Source organism: Saccopteryx leptura, chromosome 3 (genome assembly GCF_036850995.1).
Source record: "Saccopteryx leptura isolate mSacLep1 chromosome 3, mSacLep1_pri_phased_curated, whole genome shotgun sequence".
Lineage (NCBI taxonomy): Eukaryota > Metazoa > Chordata > Mammalia > Chiroptera > Emballonuridae > Saccopteryx > Saccopteryx leptura.
The window spans coordinates 282,777,122-282,793,615 of NC_089505.1; the positions used below are offsets into that span (position 1 = coordinate 282,777,122).

Sequence of the window (16,494 nt, forward strand, 5' to 3'; positions counted from 1 at the left end):
TGGTAAAAGTAACTGATAGATCTAAAAATATTATGAAGAGAGTCAGACTATTTTGTATACCATGAAACAAGAAGCATCAGCTTTTAAAGCTCCTGATATGTGAATTGGGATCACAATAAAAAAAAAAACTCTTCCCTGAAGAGAACACCTTAAACCCCAACAGGCTGGGGGGGGTCCCCCTTCCTTCATGTGTGCAGACATTCAGGGGGCTAAAGTGACAGTGATAAAAATGGCATACTTAGTCCCTGCCCCACAGAATCTGTTCTGTAATCAACTCTTTCTTTATACATACATGAAGAAGATTACTTAACTTTTACAAATGCAAAATAAATGCCAACAGTATTTCCACATTATAGAGTAAATGTCCATCAGAGAGAGTGAGAGAGAGAGAGAGAGAGAGAGGCCCAAGCTGGGATTTAGAAGTTTGCCATTTGCAAGCGTTTTATCCTTTATAAATCTCATTTTCTTCTCCAAAGCTGTGAGAAGCTACCAGGAAAATGTACATGAAAAGTATTATGAAAACTGTAATCAATTATTACAGAAAGCTCACGCATCACTAGGCAACCTGTTGCACAGAATGGACATTTAGTAACTGTTGATTAACTTAAAACTTTTCCTTTTTATCTTCCAGGGCTCTCAATCATATATTGGCTTCCTCTCTGGGGATCATGTTTAGAAGCAGTCGCTTCAGGCAGAAACTTGATCTAGAGTGTTGGGCCAAAATGAATCACCTTTTAACTGATGTGCTTACAGACACCCTCACATGCATTTGGGCAGCTGCAGTCAATCCTGTGGTTCTAGCCCACCCGGTAGGTGCTTCATGAAATGTCCGCTCTAGTAAACACCTCATGGGAGTGTCCTCAATCCTCATTCTGAGGACTTTAATCCGCCCGTGGCCAGGGAGAATGAATGTGTATTCCAGTGCACTGAACTTTCTCCTTGGTTGTGAAGAGAGAGGAAGGATCTTGGCTTTGAATAGAAACTGGCTTGACGATTGGTGTTCATAGGAGGGACTGTGCCATCCCAACGAGTCTCTGGGCTGGAGTCACAGAATCACGTTGGCACTTGGTTACTTATTCTCAAGGCTCCACCATTCCTTCTATCTTGAATCCTAAATTTAGAGCTGGAAGAGACCTTACAAATGATCACAAAATCCTTTCAGAAAATTCCAAAGTCAAGGCTCATTAGCAAGGAGACAACGCTAAGTAATTATGGAGGCAGGGCTGAAAGCTAGATAGGCTATATAATATCACACTCTATTACATAATGCTGCCATTACTAAATAAGGTGCGTGGTAGCATCAAATTTTCCTTCCATACAAGAAAGAAAGATTGAACTGCCATCTTTTTCTTTCTTCTCAGAAAAAAAAGTAGTTATTTCTTGGCTTTTGTTTCTCCAGTTCAGGTTTTTGATTCACATCCCAAAAGTTTCATTCACAAATCCTTCAATATTTTTTTTCTAGAAATCTATTATGATGTTGCTTGCTGCATTTATAACTCAAAATAATTTCCCTCCTCCATCATTATCTTTTTTTCTGGATGAGAAATGATCTGAAGCGTATTTTTCTTCTCGGTGACATTCTCCTCCACATCATGGAGACAGTCTGGACATAGATACATGAAACTTAGGCTGGTCCGCAGACATCACCTGTGTCTGTGGGTTTGCAGTCAGTTTGAAGGCGCCACTCTGGACACTTATTCATGGAGACAGATTTACATGGCAAATGATTAATAAACACAGGTGCCTGGATTATTGTGAGAGTTTTCTTCCCCAATAGAGAATGGCTGTGTGTTTACTGTTTGTCACACAAACTTAACCCCAAGAGATTTGCGTTTCTCTGGGTTGGCCACTTCTGCTTTATTCTAAGGGTAGAGTTGGCATCACTTAGGGGTTCTCTTCTTTGGTAAACAATTATGTGCTCTAGGAAGAGATGGTGAGGAGGTCTAGGAACATACTCTATTCCAGTGCGGCAGGCCTAGGGATTTAGGCTCCCAGAGCTGCAGAAAGATAATTGTTTTTATTTTTCATGATAATTAAAGAAAAATAGCTGATTCGGTACTGCAGCCAGTCAGACGCTGCAGTGTCATAAACCTCAACAGAGAAGTTTTCCTCCACTTGTTTAGCAAGAGTGAGAGATGGGGTTCTGCCTCATCCTCCGACCAAGAGGCAGCGTGTGATGTGTCTAAAGGTGCTCAGATCCGGACACCAGCTAAAGGTATGTGTTAAAAATGCCGCAAAATATGAATGGTAGGTGAACTTCTAAACATCACTTCTCAACAAAGCATTTAATTCACCTTTTGAGCTCCTAAATATGCCAGGTTTTGTGATAGGTGCTGGGCCATGTGGTGTATAAGTCAGATAAATAGAAAAACTAAATCTATTGCCAAGTGACACCTCCTACAGTGAAGAAAGCATACAGTGCAAAGGCAATACATGCAATGGGTGCATTAGTGCTTGGAAGGGGACAGAACACTCCAGAAAGACAGAGGCTTTCGAATTGGGTCTCGACATGGGGGTGTGTAGGGAAGGGAATTTTGAGACAGTGCAAGACCAGGAAGCAGAAGGTAAACAGTTCATGGTGGAAAGTATAAGAAATCCACCATTCCTCCAAGGCAGCTGTGATGCGGACGATGATGACAAACAAGACTAGGTTGAGAGTCAGAGAAGGAGTCCAGAGGCGCCTCCAAAGCCCGGTATCTCAGGGTTCAGGGAGTTCAGCAGAGAGGGGCAGCTCCCAAAGGAGGTCCTCGCATGACTCCAGGCCTCAACAGCAGCCGTGCAGTGAGGATAAAGAGGAGCCGATGGCTGAGGACACTTACAAGGAGGGGATTCATTACATGAATGTGATGAAGGAGCATGAGGGGCTGAAGACAGCTCCGGACGGCCTCGCTAAACCTCCAGAAACTGGAGCTGCAGGGGCAGAAACTGGGCTCTTTAAAGCAAAGGGAAATGTCTTCACTCTGAAGTTAAGAATCTTAAGGCATGCGTTCATGGGTACAGGGTTCCCTTCCTTTGAGATTTCTCCCTATCCACTGACCCTGAATTTAACCTCCCCGCTCCACCTCCTCTACTCCCAGTGGACTGTGGGCACAGGTCTTTCTGCTTTCCCTGGGACGTGCAGTGCAGGAGAGTTATTAGCACTAACCCCAATCCCTTGGACTCACCGTGAGCAGGTTGATCAAATCCATGTTGGGCTCTAAGTGGTGGGAGGCATTCTGCAGGGAGACCAGTTCGCTCAGGGTGACGGAGAGCTGGTGCATTTTCACAATATTCACTTTGTTCTCCTCCATCCAGTCTGGGAAAATGACATGGACTGCTATCAAGTCTTTCAAGTGCACGCCAAGGATGGGGATTTTGAAGCCATCGCAGTCAGCAAAGGCCTTGCGGTAATTGCAGTAGTTGCCGTTGGAGGAGACCAGCTCCGTCATTTCGTTCCAGTTCTGGGAACAGATGGAAAAGGAGAATTTTCAACCTGTCCATCTGCCCACCCTCAGGCCTACAGTGTGTGGCTAGGAAATTCCTTGGCTACTGAGAGAAGTTATCCATTGCAACAATGTTGATACAAGGAATATTGAACAGGAAAAAGAAAGAAATGGTAATGTACATATATACTATGGAATACTACTCAGCCATAAGAAATGATGACATCGGATCATTTATAACAACATGGATGGATCTTAATAACATTATACAGAGTGAAATAAGCAAATCAGAAAAAACTAAGAACTGCATGATTCCATACATAGGTGGGACATAAAAACGAGACTAAGAGACATGGACAAGAGTGTGGTGGTTATGGGGAGGTGGGGGAGGGAGGAGAGAGAGGGAGAGTGGGGAGGGGAGGGGCACAAAGAAAACTAGATAGAAGGTGATGGAAGACAATTTGACTTTGGGTGATGGGTATGCAACATAATTAAATGTCAAAATAACCTGGAGATATTTTCTCTGAACATATGTACCCTGATTTATTAATGTCACCCCATTAAAATTAATTAAGAAAAGAAAAGAAAAAGAAAGAAAAAGGTACTAGGCCTGGCTATGAGCCGGACAGCCTGTTCCATTCTGCTACAATATGCAAATAGCCCACACCTCTGCTTCCCTATTAGGGAAGTTGGGGAGTTAAATACCATGTATATATAAATATTTTGCAATTAATGCAAATATTACGATCCACAAGTACAAGGATGTATTATATTATGTTTAAGTATGTAGTACATTAAAATTTCCTAGTTATTCCAAGAAAGTAGCATTTGAGCTACTAACTTGAAGGTTGATCCGGGGCAGTGAGGGTTTGGAAAAGTCACACTGAGGTGTGAGACAGCTGCGGTTTTGAACTCTGCCACTAACCAGATGGGTGGCCTTGATCAAGTCACTTCACTTTTTAGGGCCTCACTTTCCTTTTCTATAAGAAAGGGAAGCTCAAATAAATAATTTTTTAAAGAAACACCGGTGGTTCAAAGCCTTGGTGAGCCTCTGTTGAATTCACATTTGTTGAATTTCACAACATTTAAAATGTGTTTTGCTCTTTACTTGAAATTGAGTCCAAAGCTAAAGGAAAATGAAACACATAACAAGCCCCATCATACTTGGAACGAGTGCAGTGTCTGAAGTCAGACAGCAGTGCTTCTGTGGTTTACATCCTCCTGTTTATATGGACAAGCCTAACAGCAACCAGACCTTCCTAATAGACCCTACTGGTGATCGGTCTACTTTTTCCCAAAGCAGCCTCTATGACCCAGATGGAGTTGTTTCTATCCCCAGGTCTAAAGATGGATTCTGATTTCCTATCACCATAATTTAGCCCCTGTGGCTTGTGATTGGGTCAGGAACACAGAGTTAAGCCAATCAGTATGTTGTATTATTCTGGCAACTGTTACTGGTCTGAGAGTGGGCGTGTGACTTGAGATGGTAAAATCTGTCTAAAAAAAGGTCTTTAATTCCTTAGGGGCAAGATGAAGAGGGGAGTTTTCTCTGTCTCCACCCTTTGTGAACAAGAGAGCATAATATTCTGCAGACAGCCTAATTGGGAGGGAAACCAATCTGATGAAACAAAAACAAAAACTGATACTCTCAGGAAGGCAGCACAACTGAGGCAGAGCTCTGATCAGACCATGCCTGAAGTCAGCCCTGCCTCCGGACTTCTGGGCAGGAGAGAAGATGACCCATTTATTTATTGTTTAAGCAATTTCAAGAGTTAAAAAAAAGAAAAAAGAGCTGAAAGTGTCTTTACTGATACAACAAAGTATACATTTACAAGGAAATCTTTACATAAGGGTGAAATGCTTCTTTTTGCTCAGTAAAGAAAAATATTATTATAGTTGTCTGGAAATAAATATGGCAAATGATGACTAGACTTGGGAAATGATCATTGACTTTTTTAAAAAATATACTTTTATTACTGACAAATCAATGATAAATCTAAAGACTTTCTATATGAGGCCTGTGTCTCCCCGTCCCCTGTATTTTGCGCTGAGTTGAATGCAGTTCAATGAATAGAGCGGGCATCCAAACACTTCATTTAGGTAGGGGAGGATAAGAATAATTTCATATTTGCCTTGTACCCACTGTGTGTATCACTGTGCCTATCACATAAGAAGCACCAAATACATACTTTTTGAATATTTACAACTTCAGTACAGAATGGTAGTCAAGGGATTCTTACTGGGACGCTTACTGCCACCCCCAACCTGTTTTCCAGGTGACGTGTCTATTCCCTTTATTTTATCCCCCATGTGTAACCAACACTGTCTGAGAAGAAAACCTTCCTCCTCTGGGTGACATTTGTTAAGAGTATCCTACCTCTAAACAGTTTTAAAATGAGGGGTTTTTTTTACTTAGGATTAGGATCCAACCCACTGTACCTTTGTAACTTCTGAAGAAAGATGAGAATGAGTCTCTTTGAGGCGTGAAATGGAACTATGACTAAGGCCTCCCACCACCGCCATCAGGGTATTAAAATTTTTTAGCTGAAGGAGCTTCTGCAATACAAAAATGTTAACATCAATGCTTTGTAAAAATTCTGAATTATCCTGAGCTTTCGGGATTACAAGTGAACGCATACAAAATTTAATAACAAGGACCTGGGGAAAATAATAGCATTTAAAATGAAGTACAAATAAAATCCACTAGAAAAATATATTAATCATTTCACAGAAAAAATAGCTACATTAAGTGCCTTTAGGTATTGCCAATTAAAAGCAATCTTGCATGAGAGAAGTATGATTTGTTCATTAGACATTTATGGGTAGTTTAGTTGTCCTTTATATCAGTGGTCCCCAACCTTTTTTGGGCCATGGACTGGTTTAATGTCAGAAAATATTTTCACGGACCGGCCTTTAGGGTGGGACAGATAAATGTATCACGTGACCGAGACAAGCATCAAGAGTGAGTCTTAGACAGATGTAACAGAGGGAATCTGGTCATTTTTTAAAAATAAAACATCATTCAGACTTAAATATAAATAAAATGAAAATAATATAAGTTATTTATTCTTTCTCTGCGGACTAGTACCAAGTGGCCCATGGATCAGTACCAGTCCGTGGCCCCGGGGGTTGGGGACCACTGCTTTATATTACAAACCCCAAATTTCCTCAATGACATTCCTCAACAGAGTGAGTAAACATCTAGAACACTTTAAGAACCCCAGTCAAATACATACCTTGGCAACATTGATAAACTTTGTGATGACTTCTGCCCTTTGCTGGGGGGTTGGTTTGCTAAGAACCATCAACTGGACCCACTTGGAGATTCCATTAAATAAAGCAATAGATCTCTCCAGGGTCGGGTTATTCTCCAGGCAGCCATGGATGACATAGCTCTGGTAATCAGTAAACTAGTAAAAGAAGGTTCAGAAAGTCTGAATTATAATGAAGACTTTGCAAAATCAGAAATTAGAATGTTGCATGAATGAGGTAAGATATTGTTTCATAATAGCATAACAATTTCTTTCATCTCACATTTTAATGGCACCCTTTAAGTTTAAATATATATGTACCTTTAGCATGTTATTTTGCCGAATTTCTCTCCCCAACACAGACATACACTTATTTACACATGACAGTGTTGGTGGGGTGAGGAGAGGGTAAGACTCCAAGTCACAGTCCATTGAATCCTAAATTGCTGAATCATAATATCTACCTGGAACACTTGCTAAAAGAGTGGTTTCTGGGAACATCCCAGACCTAAAGGATCAGTCTTTCCAAATTGAGAACCTAAGAATCTCCATTTTCACCCACAACTGGCAATTGCCAATGGTCAGGCAAGTTTGAGATACAATGGCATGCATTAAAAGAGGAAATAAATATAAAATAAAATTATTTCAAATTTTTTCAAGAAATTTTATCAAGTTTTAGGACAGCTCTTTAGTAAAACAGAAACATTTTGAGGAAGTCAGCATGGATGTCATCAAATACATATGAGCCTTCTATCATATAAACAGTGCAGGTGGTTCCCTCTTATAGCCTGCCTAAAGAATCCAGATTTCTAATCTCATGTCCTTCTTCACAAGGAATAACGTAATTCATTCCCTGACATCTTGGAAAAGAAGGAAGAGCAGTGACTGCCCCAGAGCATGGTGAGACAACAACAAAGGCTACTTGTGAACCACTGTGGAAATGCCATAATCAGAGTGGGTAGTGAGGAGCTGGCTAGGAAGAAGCCACAGCCAAAAGGAAGAAAAGGGGTACAGAGAAGGAACACTAAAAAGATAGTAGGAAAAAAAAATTTAATTGGGGATTTCCATCCCTGGGAAACAAACACCCCGATGTTGAGATTCTCCTGAAAGCCTACAGTTCCTGTTTTTAACCTACACCCATAATTAGTCATTTATACAAAGCCCAACCTAAATAAATATTTCTTCCCCCAAACAAAGGGTCTAGCAAAATATATTCACCTGGGAGAAGTCAACAGAGCTAAATAAACCTTCAGTGGTTAAACCTCTACTGCATATTTAGAAAACCATTTAGTCCTCTGAAAGGGGACATTGAAAATACAGTTACAGATATACAGCTCCTGAGCCATAAAATAAAGGCAGGATAATATTTATTTTTGGTTGAAAGGGATTGTTCCTGTGAGTTAAGGGCACTTTTCCAATGGAGCACAGTGACAGAGGCTGCCAACACTTCAGAGTATGAAAACATGGCTCTTCAGAAAGTTGGCATGGCGGTTGTTATCTTTGGAAGAATAAATGTCAGGTTTCTTACTGAGATCCTTCTAAAAGATTTATGCTCCAGAAAAGTGAGGTGCTCAGCCAATTCAATGGGCTCCAGATGGTCAAAGAGCAGACAGGCTTTTCCCTTCTTGGATACTTTTTTCCTCTGTGTGACTCTTCTCATCCAATCATAGGAAGGTCTGCAAAAGAGGAGTGAGTCTGGTCAGTGTGCCAAAAGCCTGTTTCACTCCGTGGAAGTTATTAACCTACTGACTCTGTAACTCTTGGCTTGCTTCCAAGGGCTCGTGCAAAATCCACGCCCTGTCCTGAAGTTTTAAAAAGAAAACCACTGACCCATCGCCAATAGAACATAAACTTCAAGTTGTTTTTCCAGATGGGGTAAGTTTGCACTGATCCATCCAGAATCTCTTACTTGTTCTTTCTTGTGGCCAGTAAGGTTTGGATCATAAGGGGGAGGTCAGGGATAAGTATATAAATTTGGGAGTTCATCAATACATAAATAGTGATTTAAGGCACATGGGAACCACTAGGAACTGGTTCTTACACTTCAGCAAGTTATGGATAATTTGAAGTTTGTGATAAAGACAGACGCCAGGACCTCACTGCAGAGATTCTAATTTACTGGGAATGAACCATAATTATCTTTTTTTTTTTAAGTGAGAAGAGGGGAGATGGTGAGACAAATTCCCACATGTGCCTTGACCGGGATCTACCTGGCAACTCCCATCTTGGGCCAATGCTCAAGTACCAAGCTATTTTTAGTACCTGAGGCTGATGTGCTTGGACCAACCTAGCTATCCTCAGTGCCTGGGGCTATGCTCAAACAAACTGTGCCACTGGCTGCTGGAGGAAAAGAGGGAGAGATGGGGAGAGAGAAGCATATAGTTGCTTCTCTTATGTGCCCTAACCGGGAATTGAACCAAGGACATCCTGTCCATATGCCAGGCCAACATTCTATCCACCGAGCCACCAACAAGGGCCAAATAATCTATATTTTGAACAACATGCCTAATGATTTCTGGGTCACTCACTGTTGATCACTCTTGAAGAAGTAGTCTAGGAAAATAGGCTAAAGTAAGAATGCCTAGGACACAAGAGCATATATTTGCAAGATGGAAATACATAGTAAGGGTCATAAAATAGTTTTCTTTGTGCAAAGCTAAATAGTTGATATAAAACGCTAGCCTAAGTAGCACCATGTTGCTAATAACTGAGCTAACTAGTTCATAGCACAACTATGGTCAACATCTGTACAGCCCTAGGCTGATCTCAGATGATACAGCGGCATGGTATAGGGCTTCTCAAATTTGAATGAGCATATGAGCATATTAAAATGCAGTTTCCAATTCAGCAGGTTTAGGGTGGAGCCTGACAGCCTGCATTTCTATTGAGCTCTCAGGTGATGCCAGTGCTGCCTACCCATAGACCACACTATGAGTGGCAAGGGCACAGGGCACATTAACTAGATTTTAGTAAACAATGAACATATATTATGTGCCCTGTGCTTTCACATGCTATTTTATGTACTTTCTGGATGCTCATGAAAACTCTCGGAGAAAGGTACTATCCCTATTTTACAAATAAAGAAATTGAAGTTGGAGAGATGAACTATGTACAGTGGTGCTCATTGCAGCAAGACTTTCTCCAGGAAGCACACTACACTCTGACTCTGAAATGGTATGGATTGAGGTCCAGCAGGGTCATCACTACTCCCTCCCCCAAACAGCGAACTCATGATGTTTGTAAAGAGCTTGGACCACTCTTACATGCTGGATATGTCGATCAGGCTGACGTGTTTTTCATATCCTAGTTGACTAGCTACTTCTCTGAATTCTTCAGTCATACGGATCAAACCAAGATCCAAATTAAACTCTGCAGGAAATTTCAGAATCCAGTACCTGAAAGGCATCAAATATTTTTGACAACCAGAGGATTTTAAGCTGGACGTCCACATAAACTATAGTATCATTTCACATATTACATTTAACAAAGAATCCAAGATGAACGGCCCAGTTAGCAATCTCTTGGCCCCCACCCATCATGGTGAGTCTCATTCTTTCTCTCTAATCAAGGACCCATATCCGCTCCCACGCTGAATGTCTCTTTCTGACTCTCTCCAGAAAGAAACGCTTTTCTCAACTCATAGCAAGTTAGGTGGAAATGTGTGTATGGAGAGAGAGTAGAAAAAAAGAATTCACTCAAAAAGCTGGTTTCATTTCCTAATCACATGTACCACTGCTTGAGCTCAAGTCCCAAATAAAGATAAATTCTACCCGCAAGAACAGAGGAGGGCCAGTTTTAGCAAAATCAATAAATAAAAGGGAATCCAAGTCGGTTCTATTGTCAAACCAGGTCTGCTGCTTGGGGAAAAGGAAAGTGTCAACCATTCCAGAACCAGAAACGACATGACCATTAAATGTGGAAGTATATTTACCTCATGAAGTAGCAGATCTTTAATCGAAATTCATCGCAGCTTTCTCCACTGGCATTTCGGTATGTACGCTCGTTAAAGAAAAGCTCCTTGCACTTTGTTTCCTCTGCCTATGCCTGCAGCTGTTTAATCAGCGCAGGTGAATTCCTGATAAGAGGCCATACTGGGGACAGCTGGGTTATGTGGATGTTCAAATGGGGAGAGAAATGGGTTTTGATGGTGTCAGCACTGAATAATTTATTGCTCTGGGATGTCCTTTTTTGGTCTGGAAGAGAGGTCACTTATAAAATTTATTTTACCTTTCTGAGCACTTACCAAGTGATGCCCATCGACTGTAATTACAAATATACTACCAACCAGAGATCGTTTAAAATTGGTTATACATAGAAGTAGCATTTTAGCCAAAAAAAAAAATATATATATATATATATTGTATTTAGGATTAATGCCATATATATATTTTTTTTCTAATTTCTTTAGTATTTGAGAATGTCATTTTCAGGTATATTTACACATGGTGTGTTGCAATTTATTCTCACATCTATTTATTCACACTCTTTTTAACAAATATTCATTGAGCCCCCGCTACCAGCCAGGCACTGTAGGTGTGCAGTAGCAAGGGATCCAAAGGGAAAGATCTCTAAAGAAATGTCAGTTCACAGGCAGTTTCAACTGTTATACACTCTGTACTTCAGCTATGAGACTTTGCTGTGTCTAAATATCCACTTTAATTTCTGTTTTATATTATCAGCAGACATACTAATGATGAGAGTGCTGTTTGGGGCACACTCTTTGGACGGTGTTTGGATCCTGAGGAGGGACGAGACCAGACTGAGTCAACCCCATCCATCCTTCCCTGTGTACTACCCTCAGTAGTGGGACCCTTGGAAACCCTGGGCCGCTGGGAATGGGGATATGGCTCACTTCCAGGGACCTCTGTGCAGGGTGAATGTCCCCTTACCTTTTCCATCATTCCCATTTGCCCGGAAGCTGCGGAAGGATGGAGGGAAGACATGGAAAGTGAAAGAAGTTTGAAGTGAGTAGGTGGATGCCCCACTGGGCCCTAATGACACCTGGTGAGCCCACCCCTCTCAGGCTCCCCAGCCCTGTAGGGCTGCCCACTCATCTGCAGGGGCCCCTGGGCTTGAAGCAGGCAGAGCCTCTAGGAGCCAACTTAGCGGTTATATAATAAACATTAGATTTGGGGGAATGAAACCTAATAAATGTGAGACTATTTTGCCATTTTTAGTTATTCAGCTTTCAACCACCTTTTTGGACTGCATTGTGGGCGACAGCTGATGAACTGCTAAAAGCCCTTATAGAATGAAGTTTCTAACTTGTTTTTTTCTCTTCTTTCAGAAAGAAATGTAAAATTAACATCAGCAAATTACAATGAACCTGCTAGAATGTTCTTTGTGTCTTGCCAGTAAAGAAAGATGCAAAACTTAGGTGGTGTTTGTGCCTGAGCCATATCATAGTATTTTGACTGGCACTTCTAAACATCTAAATCATATCCTCTAGGCCCCTGGTCGGCAAACTGCGGCTCGCAAGCCACATGCGGCTCTTTGGCGCCTTGAGTGTGGCTCTTCCACAAAATCCACGTGCAAACTGGAATGTACTAATCTATATAGTTTAAGTTTAAAAAATTTGGCTCTCAAAAGAAATTTCAATCATTGTACTGTTGATATTTGGCTCTGTTGGCTAATGAGTTTGCCAACCACTACGAGTCTAGGTCCACCATTTAGCCATCCTAAAAGAAATAAATTGGGTCCTGAATCAGTGTTAAATATTCTTTCATTGTACTAACAGCAGAAATGTTTAAGACAGGTTAGCGACACTCAGCCTACAGCTCCTGTTTTACTTTATATCTAGTGATTATTTTCAAGCAGAGCCAACATATCCAGCTGGATAGTCAACTCTTTGGTCCATCAACCAGATGTTTTGTCTAGACAGCTAAATCTATTCACAAAACAGCTGGATAACTGACTGAAAATTATTTATTCACCTTAACTTACTGGCTTTGGTGAGACACTCTATCTACATAAATACAGAATTTGATTTACGATTGTGAAAATTCCACAGTAGTAGAAAAGATATATGCAGAGAAGTTTTTCTGCCAATTCAGTGGAAGATAAATACCATCGGTGCATCAGTAGAACTATTCTTGGCAAATAACTATTATTCAGCTCTCCATTGTCATCTGTTAAAAAAGAAAATGAAACAAGGGGTGAGGTGGTAACAGTACTACTCTTCCCTTCCTCTAATATCAGTAGAGAAATACTAGTGTCAAAAATTTCTCTTAGTCTCAACTATCATTTTCCTCCTACTTCTGCTGGTATTTTCTTGCAGGTTAAGTGGGTAGGTTTCACCCTTCCACTGGTTTAGGTCGCCAGAATTTAGCAACTATAACTCCAGGACTCTTTGTTAAATTTAAATTAAGGTAATCTGCAAATAATTCTCTCGTCTAAGTATATCACATGCATTTAGAACATACTTATACTAAAAATGTGTGGTTCATCTGAAATTCAAATTATCTGAAATTTTATCTGGCAACCCTACTCTGGTTTAACTTTTCCTATAAAATCAATTCAACAAACAACTCCTGTCTGACTCTATTTGTGTGAGGAATAATCCAAAATGCTGAGATGGATACATAAACAACATAAGCACATAGTTGTCATGTCTATGACAGGAGATATAAGATATATATGCAAATACAGAATGCAGCAGATTGTGTTACCCACACTTGTCTAAGCCAAAGACCAAGAAATGATCACAACAGCATCTACCACGCACCATGAGAAAGTTACAAAGAACTGTGGGAAAGTGGAGGGAACATTCCTGACAGGGGAGATTAAGAATAGTATTATGCACATTGGAGATGACATCTGAGATGCTAAAGCAGCATTTCAGTGACAGAGTTATGATAAAGGCACACAGGTAGAAAGATGCAGGGAATGTTCCAGAAACATTCAATGGCCAGTATGGCTAGTGGATTAGCTGTGGGCAGTAAAGGGAAGGAAATGCAGAGAGCAGTGATACTGGGGGGAGAGGGTGGGGTCAATCAAAAAGGCCTTAAACACCAAGATATGAAGACTGAGTGCTGTTCTACAGCAACGCTTGCCTCTGAATAGGAGGAAGTGATAGTACCAAGCTATACAAAGGGGAAGAAAATGCTCATACCAAACATCTCAATGCAAGTGCTCAGCAGTTCATCTAATGTTGCTGCTTTCCCAAGTCCACTTGACCCCATGGTTATTTAGCCGTTGTCAAAAAACTAGAGACATTTTCAGCATCAGACAGACCATCTTCATAATCATGCAAGTTGGTGATGTTTGTGCCTAGTGTCCTTAGTTATATACTTCAGGACTCTAAAGAAACAGGAAGAGAAAGTTATCAGACTAGAGTTCAGGCCACCTTAAAGCATCACTTTACTACCTGAAAGGATGACAGCTTTCATTGACTGTATCTCTCTACAAGTAAAGTATCAAAGTGACAGAACCTGCAGCAATCACAATGATGGCAAAATGCTTGCTAAACTTTCTTTTTATATTGTTAAGGGGCACTGTATCTAGTTTTCTGTGAACTGACTGTTCATATCTTCGGTTCTTTTTTTCTGTAGGTTTGTTGGTCTTTTTCTTCTTTATTTTTTAAGTTTTCCATTGATTTGAGAAAGAGAGAGAGGGGAAGACACACACACACACACAGAGAGAGAGAGAGAGAGAGAGAGAGAGAAGCATCAACTCATTTCACTTAGTTGTTCTATTCAGTTGTGTAGTCACTGATTGCTTCTCGTATGTACCCTGACTGGGGGTTGAGCCGCGACCTCTGGCACTCTGGGTAGACACTTTACCACTGAGCCAAGGCCAGAGTGAGTTCTTGATGCCAGGTCAGGTCCAAATAGGGCTTGGAAAAGTCCAAAAGTCATCATGGTGTAAGACAGTTACCACTTTAAACAGTTTAGTAGGTAAATGTGGCCACTGGGTCATCATCTTATGAACTGTTTGAAGTCAATGTCTATTTTATTCTCGAAATTTATTTAACTGGTAATCATTGACTATTTGACATCAAATATTCAAGGCCCTGGGCTAGTCATTGAGGATGATAAGGTGAATATATCATTGTCCATCCCTACCTTCAGTGGGTTCATAGTCAATCTCAGTGAGCAAACACTGGAATGAAAAGGGAAAAAAACTAATGTCCATATGTACGATTGTACTAACTCAGTGGGAGCACTGAAGAGTGACACTGGTGTGAGTCTGTTCACCAGGCATCTAACTCTGGAGGAAACTTGTCTATTGTGTAATTATTTCTGTATAAGAACCTTTTTTTTTTTTTTTGTATTTTTCTGAAGTGAGAAGTGGAGAGGGAGACAGACGAACTCTCGCATACACCCGACCAGGATCTGCTTGGCATGCCCACCAGGGGGCGATGCTCGTCCCTTCTGGGCCGTTGCTCCATTGCAACTGGAGCCATTTCATCGCCTGAGGCCCAGGCCATGGAGCCATCCTCAGCACCCCAGCTAACTTTGCTCCAATGGAGCCTTGGCTGCAGGAGGGGAAGAGAGAGACAGAGAGGAAGGAGATGGGGAAGGGTGGAGAAGCAGATGGGTACTTCTGTGTGCCCTGGCTGGGAATCGAACCCAGGACTTCCACACGCCAGGCTGACACTCTATCACTGAGCCAACCTGCCAGGGCTGTAAGAACCATTTCTTGTGCTGAAGGTACTGATCTTAGAGCATAAAGGAGAATATTTATTTCACATGTGCAATAAAAACAACAGAAACACTGAATGAATATTCTTCCACTTCTGCTGCTCAAATGGTTTGTGAAAGGGGAATATTAAAGTTGTTGGAACCCACTCTTATACACTTCTTAACCAAGTTACCTTACCAGTAAGGACTTTCCTGGCCACCCTACTTAAAACAACTCCTCTTTCTCCCACCCACCTTCCACTTGGCATGCCCTGCCTCACTTCCTGGATTTATTTTTCTTCTTAACAAGTACCTGCGTTTCATACAGTATATATTTTACTTGTTTATTTGTTGTTGTATTTTAAATTTCTCTAGCACTATAAACATAAGCTCCATGAACCCAGGAATTTTTATAGGTTTTTTTTCCCTCTGGTGTATTCTCCAACTCCTAAGATTTTTTCTCTAACATAGAATATACTCAGAAAAGCATTTGCTAAGTAATGAATGAATACATGAAGAAATTATGGGAAAAAAAGTTTGTTTTTGAACGTGTATATTAGTTTGAATGTGTACTATAAATTTTAAGAGGCTATATTTGAGTTTATTTTACTAGCTTTAATCAGCTTTTAGTAGATATCACTAGGACATAAATTACTGCCAGCTTTCTAGACTTAATAGGATCTGTCTGTATTTTTAATAAGAACTTGGTACCTCTTCCAGGATATTTTGGGGCAGTACTTCTCTGATTTCTCTAATGTAAATCTTGTCAATCCCATTAGAATTCAAGACTGGACAACTGGCAAGTTCAATTACCTTTGTGTATATACAGTCATTTATTTTTATCTAGTTAATTCTTGTTGCTGAATAGTAGATGTATTACCTAGGAGCAAACAGCCTAGATGAACTAAGCTAATTTTTCAGATCAAATCCAAAATTATTCAGTCAAGCTGTATGGAAAAGGTGTTGATCTTCCACAAGGGGTTAGAAATAGCCTAGTACCAAAACCCTGTCACCATGTTTGGAGTTATATTCATGATCTGTGAAGACGCCAGCATGGAGAGCCGGGGGCTGGGCTCTCCTGACACGATCTGTTTCTATAATCAGTAGATGTCTCCGTGTTCCTGCTTAACATTCTGTCACCTGCACATTTACCTGAAATCTCACTTCACATATGTGGATACTATTCTCTACAATTGCTTC

The 16,494-nt window shown here is 40.8% G+C and overlaps 1 protein-coding gene across 3 annotated transcripts in view; it reads right to left on the minus strand.

Moving 5' to 3' along the window:
* RASGRP3 (RAS guanyl releasing protein 3) overlaps positions 1–16,494 on the minus strand; it is a 103,598-nt gene that overhangs the window by 24,965 nt on the left and 62,139 nt on the right. The window contains exons 3-10 of one of the 3 annotated variants that reach the window (XM_066378528.1): positions 13,785–13,972; positions 12,699–12,801; positions 10,605–10,667; positions 9,937–10,068; positions 8,202–8,349; positions 6,659–6,832; positions 5,862–5,978; positions 3,165–3,440 (exon numbers count right to left, since the gene is read on the minus strand). In XM_066378528.1, coding sequence (XP_066234625.1) covers positions 3,165–3,440; positions 5,862–5,978; positions 6,659–6,832; positions 8,202–8,349; positions 9,937–10,068; positions 10,605–10,667; positions 12,699–12,801; positions 13,785–13,854 — 1,083 coding nt within the window. In that variant the 5' untranslated portion in view covers positions 13,855–13,972. Of the gene's footprint in view, positions 1–3,164; positions 3,441–5,861; positions 5,979–6,658; positions 6,833–8,201; positions 8,350–9,936; positions 10,069–10,604; positions 10,757–12,698; positions 12,802–13,784; positions 13,973–16,494 lie in introns of those variants that run through there. The other 2 variants (XM_066378527.1, XM_066378525.1) reach the window with 2 other exon arrangements.